Source organism: Rosa rugosa, chromosome 5, assembly GCF_958449725.1.
Source record: "Rosa rugosa chromosome 5, drRosRugo1.1, whole genome shotgun sequence".
NCBI lineage: Eukaryota > Viridiplantae > Streptophyta > Magnoliopsida > Rosales > Rosaceae > Rosa > Rosa rugosa.
In genome coordinates, this window is record NC_084824.1 from 24,919,534 (window position 1) to 24,929,835 (window position 10,302).

The following is a 10,302-nucleotide window of genomic DNA, read 5'->3' on the forward strand; positions in this document are numbered from 1 at the left end:
TGGCCGCCGGAGATGAAGATGAGACGGAGTAGGTTTGAGCGGTTTTGGAACTTTGAAATTCCGAATTATAATGTGGAGAAGATAAACAGTTGTGAATTTTCCAGTTAACTGCAAAAGAAACTGACGGTGGCAGTTTTTGTAATTAAGTTGAACTCTAGTGGTAGGTTCTGAACAGGTGACCTTAATTATCATGGAGACATTTGTGGTGTTTAAATTATAATAAGGCACTTCAAAATGACCTTTTTTATCATTATCCGGAAAAAAAAGGGAGAGAGAAAAGTGGGTTGTGGGTACTTTTTTTAAATTTTTTTAATAAAAATACATTTTGTAAATGTCTTAATTATCCTTGTGATTTAATTAATTCTCAAAGTTTATTAATCTTCTAGGGTCAATTCTGTCAAAATATTAGATTTTGGCTAACAAAACCTATTCTCTTAATAATAGTATAGATAATCTGAAAAAAATATTTGTCATTTTTTCTTCAGAAAAAAATATTTCATGTTAGAAATGCATTTTTTTTGTGTTTAGACAAATGTACCCTAAATCTTAACAACTTTTAATGGTAGAATTAACAACAATTAATGAATTAAGGCCCTGTTTGGAAACAAGATTTGGATTTGGATTTGAATTTCAAATCTGATGTATTTGAAATCTGTAGAATTGAAATACTTGTATTTGAAATTTTATTGTTTGGATTGAAAAAGGATATGTGAAGATTTAAAAGTGAAGATTTAGATTTTTGCAATATTAGATCACAGCATCCAACTTAGCCAAAGTCGACCATCAAAGCAATCTGCACCAATCTGCAACTTAACTCAGACGGGATGAAGTCGGCGGCAGAAGCTCGTCCACCGTCGCCGGAGTCAAGGACTCGTCGGCGATGTAGAAGAAGTTACAGAGCTGAGCCGAAACGTAGAGAGAGAGAGAGAGAGAGTCGGCGGCAAAGAACTCAGCCACCGTCGCCGGAGTCAAGACTCGTCGGCGATGTAGAAGAAGCTACAGAGAGAGAGAGAGAGAGAGAGAGAGAGAGAGAGGCTGCGATCTGTTTTTTTTTTTTCTCCAGTTAAAGACCTGAAAGACCCCTAGTTATTTGAAATCATCAACTTTTGCTGTCTGAAATCCCTGGGCTGATTTTGGAGAAATCCAAATACCCACTAAATAAGATAGCCAAACGGGATGATTTGGATTTTAGAGACTCAAATCCCAATCCTCAACTACAAATCCCTATATCCAAACGGGACCTAAGTGAAAATTGTAAAAGTCAGTGAGTTAAGTGTTGTTGTTGAAAATGCAGTGAGTTAAGTGTTGAATGGGTCACAACTCAGTGACCATTTGTGATATTTTTCTTAAAAATAAAGTGAATACAATAATTTGGTCTCAATTAGTTTTGTATAAAACCAGGTCGGCCCAAATTCGGACGCAGCCCACAATCGGCTGTTTTCACCTTCTTCAGTTTTCTCACCATCACACGCTGCTATTTCAAACTCCGCTGCCGCTTTCACTTTCGGAGTTTTAGGGCGGGAGCCAGTGACGGAAGAAATGGAAGACCCAGTTCCTTCTTCAGCCCCACCACCCGACCTCACCACCATTCACAGGTCTCAATCTCTCTCCCTCTCTCTACTTCCGCCTCACATTCTCGTTTCAATTTTCTCAATCAATTAATGCTTTTCCTCTTTCCAAAATTTGAAGACGAGTGCTTGAGCTCGAAGAGATTCTCGAGCGATGCCGCCGAGACGATGATTCGGAATCACCTACTGCAGATTCTCAGGATTTACTTAACGACTGCGCTGTGTTTCTCCGGGTAATTTTGAATTTACCCCTCTCTCTTTTTGTTCAATTTCGAAATTTTCGTTACGTTTTTCTCTCATTGTGCGTGTGAATGTTGCAGAGTAGAGTTGAAAAGATAGTATCTGATTGCTCTGATGTTGGTCTGTTAGGGGATCAAGATTTTGGTAAGTTCACTACAAGCTGCTTAGTTTTTTACTTTACTGGGCGGTTGTGGGGGTGTGAAATTTGGTGCTTTTACTTGCTGCTTAATGTGATTTGTTTAATTTTTAGAAGCATATATGGAACGTTTTGAGCAGGAGCTTAGCTCCGTGGAGGCCGAGAGTGCTAAGGTTTCCGATGAAATTGAGGGTCTTGTTCGAACCCATGAGGAAGGTGAGGGTACAATCTTGGTCTGGCATGCTACTGCACATTGACTTGTAAATGACACATGACTGACATGAGGGGATAATGTTTTTGTTTCTTATGAGTTTTGTTTTTGTGTCTGCAGATTTTAACCGGCTCAATGTTGATATTGGGCAGTTGAAATGTTCATTGGATTTTGCTGGATCGCAGGTTGGTTTTCTGTTTATAAAACATTGTTAAAATATGGCATCAGCCTCTTTGGTGGTAATATAAGTAATGCCAGCCAATCTAATTGTTAAGAAACCTTGGTTTTAGAAGCCAAACATAGGTTTAGTTGGTTGCACTTGAGTTTGATAGGGTTTCCACATGAAGCAGAGTCTTATAGATGGGTGGTTTTCTGTGCTCGTGTCCCTGAACTTGGTAGAAACACACAGCATTACTGCTGGATGTGTTTATTTTCATTAATTTTATAGTTCCTCTGATGCGAGATTGACATTTTTGGGCCTTTAGTAGTGCTGGTCCCTCTAAACCTTTTAAAAGCTTGATGGTTGTTTTCCTACCGAAGAATGGTACTGAATTCTTGGTTAAGCTTACCCTAGAACCAATATGTTCATGCATATGATCATCTCATACCATATTGCTACTGTATTGGGTTTCATTGGATACCTATAACCAGATCTTTTTCCCATGAATGCATTAAACATTGGATTTAGTCATAACTATCATGTTTGTATACATATTGTGATTTAGCCATTTCTCCAAATACTCTTCAATTGTAACTCTAATATCTATTTTTCAAAGTTCTCATCATTCCACTGTGCAGTAAACTACACTTGCTATGATCTCTTGCCTGTTTTTTTTGTTTTTTTTTACTTTTCCTTTCGTTCATCTATGTAGCTTTTGTACGTACACGTGTAAGTATATGTATATGTCCATGCACACATCACACATGATTGTATGAGTTTAACTTTAATCACATACGAAATCTCTCAACGTCATTATTGCCTAACATTTGTAGGATCTGGAGAAAGCAAAACTGGGTGCAGATGCTGATTGCCCTTCCTATGGAAAAGATCAGTTGGATCCGATGAATGTGAATGAAGACAAATTCAAGGTTCCATTCAAAATCTTAGTGCATGTAATAGTGTTTGCCTGTAGGGTATTATCCTGAATAAGAGCGTAAGATTTAAATGATACATACAGGCATTTTGAGATGGCATCTTACTCACAAATGTTGATTTGAATATTTCTTATAATTGTGTTCGACACGACATTATTTTTTTTGAAACTTTTTCCATCATATACCTTTGAAGTATTTTTTGTAACTGTAGTTAAACAGCACTATATCTGTCTTATGCTTCGCTAGTTACCCCTATGTCAGGAGATTAATAAAGAAATTTCGATTATGGCTCTTTTACCATTTAAGGTATCTTATGTTTACCTTGCAGCTACTGGAACTTGAAAATCAGATTGACAAGAATCATATAATTTTGAAGTCCCTACAAGATGTAGAATGCAAACTTAAATGGTAACTATGGCACTTTGTTCTGGCTTTTTGGGTGTCTGTGTAATTATGTGTTTCATAATTATCATTAACAATGATATACATGAGGTGTTATTCTTTGTTCCATTTTCAAATTATATATAATACATATATATATATATATATATATATATTTTTTATATTTGGTTTTCTTTCATGAATGCAGGCTTGATGCCACCGAACAGTTTGAGGATGCATTTTCGGGTCTCAAGGTCATTTCTTTTGAGGAAAACTGTATTAGGTTGTCACTTAGGACATACATTCCAAAGTCAAAAGGTCTGTCCCAACAAATAATTGAAGATACCACATCTGTGAACCATGAGCTACTCATTGAACTAATGGAAGGGACTATGGACTTGAGGAATGTTGAGGTATCAAAATACAAGATTCACAACTTATCTTCATCAGTTTACTTGCTTAATTATATACTCATACAAATTTATTGGCTGTATAGTTTGTGATGTGAAACTATTGTGTTGTGGTTGGTGGAGAGGGAGTAATACATGAATGTTCTGTAAATGATTTCCTTCAGCAGATATAGGATTATGATGAAGTTTATAGTGCTTTTATAACTTGTTGTATGTGGTCTCACACGGTAGAATTTTGTTAGCTTGAGCAGTTTTGCTGTCGTTTGTACATAAAAAACAAGCATTGATTCATCATGTAAAATCTTCTGTACACTTCGTATCGGTGGTACACCATATCTTATGAATCTTTTAAACAAATTACTAATGCTATCTAATCTAGCATAAGCCCCTACACTCTGGATCATTTAAATGAATAGCTAAAGCTTTCTCGTCGTGTCCAGATTTTTCCAAATGATGTATGTGTAAGAGATATTCTTGATGCTGCAAAGTCTTTGAGGTTCGTTTCCTTTCCCTGTCTTAAGATTTCTGTTCCCCCCTCCCTCCTTCTATTCTCCTTTAGTTCTGTCTTTGTTATTGCTTTGCTTTCCCCCAACCACATCTTTTGCTGTTGTAATTGTTAGTGCTTCAAAAGTTATAAGGTGTACGGTAACTAAATCCCTGTAATTGTAAGCAGGTTTTGTTCTTTTTAAGGGTTCTGTGTTTTTTTTTTCCTTTGATCAGGTGTCCTCTCTCAATTTAATTCCTCTTAAATGCTTAGACACTAGTTGCTGGCTCTTCTTGTTACTATAATAGCTCAGTGGGCTCATGTATTTTATCTGCTGTCTGTGGAAGTGAAAGTTTAGGGTTCATTTACATATTATCAAGTGGTATAAAAGTAATAAAACTATAAATACAATATTGACATACATTTTATTTACATTTTCTAAAGAGGTGATGTTTTATGAACAAAGTTTATCGCCACACTAATAGATTTCATCTCTGAATCCACTTTGCAGTAAATCTTCATTGCAGTGGTTCGTAACAAAAGTGCAGGACAAAATCGTTAAGCACCATGGGGCGACTAGTGGGAGAAAGTGCAAATAAATCAAGGTGACAATTCTTTAACCATTTATGCTTTTATTATTGATGGTCTAAATATTGGCCCAGATAAATGAATTGTATATTTGAATAATTTGTCAGTGTGAGCTCTTATATAATTCAGTAAATGTTTCTGTTTTCTGTTTTTCATCCACTATGGAGTTCAACGGAAATGAGAGATGAGAGTAGATATAATTGTTTTTAAAATCAAAACATCAAAAAAGTTGTGAATGGTTTATAGATTTACAAATCACAATAGCTATACTTCGTTTCCTCATCTTTCCCTTTTAAACATTACGGAATGAGTTGTAAACTTCAAAGGTTTTCACGGATGCAGATTCTTGTCATTCTCGTTGGACCACTTGGCTAGAGATGAGATGATCTCACGTGGTTGGAGGAGTGGATGCATTCATTAAGGTTTCTCAAGCTTGGCCATTGTTTAGTTCTCCATTGAATGCGATTCTAATCATATTTGTGTTTCGTATGCCAAGTATGTTCAGGATTTCAGTAATCAGTGCTCCTGTCCGTTAACAATGACATCTGATCATACCCATTAACATGCATGGTTTTCAAACAAATCACTGTTGGTTATGTAGTTGATTAAGATCTGTGTACAAAAAACTGTATACGCTTTTAGTGTTTCCCAAATCATTTTTAAGTACCTACATGACTACTGAAGGTTTAGTTTTCTTGATGAAGTGAACAAAAATGAAGGAAAATGAAAAAAAAAAAAAGACAATCCGATCAGTGCATTCATGGTCGGCAAGTATGATGGTCTCACTGCTGGTGTTAAAAAACCTTGTGAATTGACCTAGGTTACAGGTGTAGTTTTGGGTGTATTGATCCCATCAACCTTTGTAATCAAGTATTCATCTACTCAAAAGCAAAGAAAATCATCTCTGATCAGTGCAGATTTTAGCATCCAGAACTAGTGTAAGAACTGGCAAATTGATGCAACTTCTGAAGGCTTAGTTTTCTCCATGAAGTGAACAAACAGAAAGAAAAAAGAAGTCCAAAAACCTTTTAATCAAGTATTCATTTACCAAAAAGTAAAGGAAGTTGTCCCTAATTTTTGCACTTTGCAAACTCGTGTAAAAAATGGGCAAATTGATGCTAAGCTAATTATCAATAAACTTGTTCGGGCCTTGGCCAACCGATTGGGAAACCAAACATTCAATCGCCAGAGCAAAATGAGAGAAGCAAATAGATAAACAACTAGAGGGATACGAGGGAAAGTAAAACTTCTTCATCCCCCTCGAGATGTCACTGCACCCTAAGTAGCTGGTTCAGAACCCGGTCAGCCATTGTTTTTCAATACCATAACAAGTCAGTGTGGCCAAAAGATGTGGTATTCTATTCCACTTTTAGACTGACCAACTCCAAACTTCCAAATATGTGATAATAAACACCAACTGAACTGTACTTTGTGCAAAATAGCAGCAGCTTCGTGCCTTTACAATTACATGTAAAAATCCATTTGCTAAGAATTTACTTTATGCCCTAAAAAATAAATAAATAAATAATAATAATAATAATAATAATAATAATAATAATAATAACAACAACCTTTTATGAGAGCAATAGAAATCCACAGAATCGGAATGGTTTTCGTATCAGATACTAAAATGATAAAAAGTCCTACTCTTGAAACCAAATATCAAAACATAATCCAAGATCATGCACACAGAAAACATATATCATATACACAATTGTAGGAGCGTATATATGAGTGAAGTGAAATTGACTGTATTGATAACCAGGGTTGCAAAAGCAGATCAAAGGAAATAAGTCAAATAACAATGATTTTTCAAATAGATTTACATTCAGTTATCATTACACATGGAGAAGCATCAACTATTGGTCCATAAATCATGTAGAACAAAGGAAAGCAAACAGCTAGAATCACTGTAACAGGATAAAACAACAGAATGCAATGGCATTACCGTCGAAATGCATTGCTTTCACCTGCTTCAGACCTGCCCTGCAAATAATGGGTTCGGCGACGGACACTCTCCTCTATTGTTGAGCTTCCTCCCTTCCCAGAACCATAAACACTAGTTTTAACAGCATCCAAGAAATTCTTACCGCCAGATCTGATAGCCTGGGTAGCTTCCCGTGCATCATTCTCGTCAGCCTTCTTCAAACGTTTCCATCTTTGTTCTTCATGCAACTCAGCATCCATCTGCATCTCCTTTAGCCGAGCAGCTCTTTCTTCTTCTGAAAGTTTAGGCGGAACAAACCGACGCTTGTTGTGGGATTCATTTCGACCTCTCATGGAATAGTTTTCTTGTTCTGAATTTTCATGTTTACCCTTGACAATACCTTGACCGTCCTCTTTTCCCCTTGTTATAGCATCATCTTTCTCACTTCGACGTGCTCTGTTATGTAGCCCGTCTTCTGAATCTGAATGCTTGACACGGTTCTTCTCACCTCGACTTCTTCTGTTATGTAGTTCATCTTCTGAATCTGAATGCTTTCCACGGTTTCTCTCACTTCGACTTCTTCTGTTATGTAGCTCATCTTCTGAATCTGAACGCTTACCACGGTTGTTCTCACTTCGACCTCTGTTGTGTAGCTTGTCTTCTGAATCTGAATGCTTAACACGGTTTTTCTCACTTCCACGCCCTCTGTTATGTAGCTCATCTTCTGAATCTGAATACTTAACACGGTTCTTCTCACTACGATGTGATCTGTTACGTGATGTATCCTCCAAATCTGAATGCCTAACATGATTTTTATCACTGCTACGTGCTTTGCTACGCAATTCATCTTCAGAATCTGAATACTTGGCATGGGTTTTCCCACTTTGGCGTGCTCTATAACGTGATTCATCTTCAACATTTGACTGCTTAACATGGTTCTTCTCACTTCGATGCGCTTTTTCATGGGGTTCATCCTCTGATTCTGAATGCTTAACATATTTTGATGCCTTACGATGACTATTCTTCCTCCTTTCCATATCAGCTGTGTCATCTTCTGAATCAGATGTTTGCTTCCGATGCTTTGAAGAATCTTTACGGTGTTTCTTCCGACGTTCCTTCTTGTCACGCTCTTTTTCTTTGGGCTTCTTTGCTTCAACCTGGTTAAAGAAATATACAAAGGTTAGATTATTGCAAACTGAACATTTCTCTTCAGTAATATTCCCCATCCATTTCAATCAGTTAATTCAAATAATTGAAAGAACGCTATGAAGATATCAAACTAATCATCACATTGACTAAAACCTTGAAGGTAAAGAATCAAAAGATCCAAAAATGGCCATAGTAATAGGCAGTTGTTGTCATACAAGCGTATACAATAAGGTGCTGAAGGTGAATATAGTAAAATTAGCCCTGCTAGAGGAACTTACTTACTTTCCAAAGGAAAACTAGAAACAAAAAACCCTGACAGAATTACCAAGGGCGTGATGATCAAAGGGTCCAAAAGGTCTTCCTAGGAAAAAAAGACTTAGCTGTATGCTTCTGTAATAACCTAGTCTTGTCTAACCAAGCCAAAGGCACAACATCACTTAGTTTTAAGTTTTTAACCCTTCATTCCACATATCAGATATCATCATTCCCAAATCCTTTCTCTTTCTTTGAAGACCCTACGATGTCTGCAGCACACAAATGCAGTGCTGCTGACTACATCTGTTTATCTACAAAGGAAGGATTTATACATCTGCAGATTCTTGCAAGATCAAGGATTTATACATAGCTAATTTTCTGTCTAAACCTATCTCATCACACTAAACCCACATTGGAGCTGAAATGTCTAAGCATTTTCAAAGAAATCAAGAAGCAAATGTATCAAATATCTTATAACAATATCCACGAGAATAGAGAAGAAAGAAGAAAACTCACTTGTTTGCGAATCATAGCCATCTGGACAGGATTGTTCTTGATCCGCGAGAGGGCTTCCTGCTCTCGCTGCTTAATCATAAGCAAAGGATCCGAGTGAAGCTTCCTCCATGCATCATTGGCAGACTGAGGCTTGTCTGCTGCGAACAGAGCCCCCGGCGCAGACGATGATGCCTCCTGAAGTCAGAGATAAACAAATCATCAAAACCTCGCAAAAACTTTCATCAAAATTTATACCTATAAATGCATACAATCAGAAACATAAAAGAGTATAAATACCTTCGCGGTGGCAGCGGCAGCGGCGGCGGCGGAGGAAGAAGACGGTTCTTCGGCTTTGGTGAAGGCTTCCTTGAAATTATCAGAGCCGCCAGGGCGCCCTACGGCCAATCCGGAATCGTAGAGGAACTCCAATCGCTCTTGCTTGCTGCCACACCAAATCAATTTCAAGATTATTGATCGGAGAATTCAGAAAACCTAAAACCAAAACCCTAACCCTAAATCGGTGATTGATTAGAAAGAAGAGAAGAGAGAGAGAGAGAGGAGAATGGAATGACTTACGGGACGAGGCCGGCTTGCTCCTGAAGCTCACGGAACTCGGAGCGTTCTCTTTCTTCGACGATCTGTTTGCGGAGCTCGTCGAGCTTCTTCTCTTCGGCGGCGTGCTTCTGCTCCGCCTTCCACACGTTCTCTATGTTCCGGAGGCTCCCGGTGTGCCACCCCTTCTTGTTCAGAAACTTCAAAGCCATTACGACGTCGCTTCGTTCTTCTTCTTCTTGAGTATTAGTAGAATTCTGAGATTGAAACAATTACAGAGTGATCGATCTGTCTTCAGACTTCCGACTTAGGACGATTATAATTTTACAAATAAAACGATCTGGATTTTACATAAACGGGCTTTGATAGAAAAAGCCCGGTTACTGTAAAACGACTCCCTGTATATTTTATCGTAATCCAATCCGCTTTCCTTCTGTTTCTCGCGAGCATGTTCACTTGGTCAGTAACTGATTAAGAAAATTTGGATGTAAAATAAATGGTGGAAAAAATTATTTTTAAGTTGAATTATCTTATTTTCAACCGTTAAATTTACATCTAATGGTGATTGAGAATAGTTTCTTTAGTCAATTAGGGTGTGTCCTGTAACGTTTTATGAAATTATTTTTGTAATACTGGATTGTAGAATGAAAACAGGGAATTAAACTACAAGTTTTTAAGATGTAAATACATGTTCGGCACAAGTATTTCAAAATTTGAAATATTAAAAACATATCTATCATTTAAAAAAAAAAAAATTGTAGCTCTCAGTTTATACAATCTGAAGCTCTATTTTTTTTTTCTTCAGTAATCA

General features: G+C 37.2%; 2 protein-coding genes across 2 annotated transcripts; one reads left to right on the forward strand and one right to left on the reverse strand.

Annotated features, from left to right (window-relative positions):
* The first annotated feature begins 1,438 nt into the window (after positions 1-1,438).
* On the forward strand, positions 1,439-5,718 carry LOC133709914 (uncharacterized). The gene is made up of 11 exons (XM_062135865.1): positions 1,439-1,595; positions 1,690-1,801; positions 1,889-1,952; positions 2,059-2,160; positions 2,276-2,340; positions 3,149-3,244; positions 3,579-3,658; positions 3,840-4,044; positions 4,482-4,537; positions 5,037-5,130; positions 5,456-5,718. Exons 1-10 carry the CDS (start codon positions 1,540-1,542, stop codon positions 5,122-5,124), a joined length of 924 nt encoding a protein of 307 aa, XP_061991849.1. The 5' UTR covers positions 1,439-1,539; the 3' UTR covers positions 5,125-5,130; positions 5,456-5,718.
* A 1,191-nt stretch (positions 5,719-6,909) lies between these two features.
* LOC133710669 (uncharacterized) lies at positions 6,910-9,848 on the reverse strand. The gene is made up of 4 exons (XM_062136807.1): positions 9,516-9,848; positions 9,237-9,381; positions 8,961-9,134; positions 6,910-8,197 (listed from the first exon to the last, which is right to left on the reverse strand). Exons 1-4 carry the CDS (start codon positions 9,701-9,703, stop codon positions 7,058-7,060), a joined length of 1,647 nt encoding a protein of 548 aa, XP_061992791.1. The 5' UTR covers positions 9,704-9,848; the 3' UTR covers positions 6,910-7,057.
* Positions 9,849-10,302: the final 454 nt, after the last annotated feature.

Bases quoted from the DNA above. Each gene is read 5' to 3' on its own strand.
- LOC133710669 (XM_062136807.1), bottom strand. From the start codon at position 9,703: ATGGCTTTGAAGTTTCTGAACAAGAAGGGGTGGCACACCGGGAGCCTC. The intron at 9,382-9,515 runs GTAAGTCATTCC...TTGGTGTGGCAG, and splicing joins GAGCAAGCCGGCCTCGTCCC to CAAGCAAGAGCGATTGGAGT. The intron at 8,198-8,960 runs GTGAGTTTTCTT...TTCTTTAACCAG, and splicing joins TGGCTATGATTCGCAAACAA to GTTGAAGCAAAGAAGCCCAA.
- LOC133709914 (XM_062135865.1), top strand. From the start codon at position 1,540: ATGGAAGACCCAGTTCCTTCTTCAGCCCCACCACCCGACCTCACCACC. The intron at 1,802-1,888 runs GTAATTTTGAAT...TGAATGTTGCAG, and splicing joins ACTGCGCTGTGTTTCTCCGG to AGTAGAGTTGAAAAGATAGT. The intron at 3,659-3,839 runs GTAACTATGGCA...TCATGAATGCAG, and splicing joins GTAGAATGCAAACTTAAATG to GCTTGATGCCACCGAACAGT.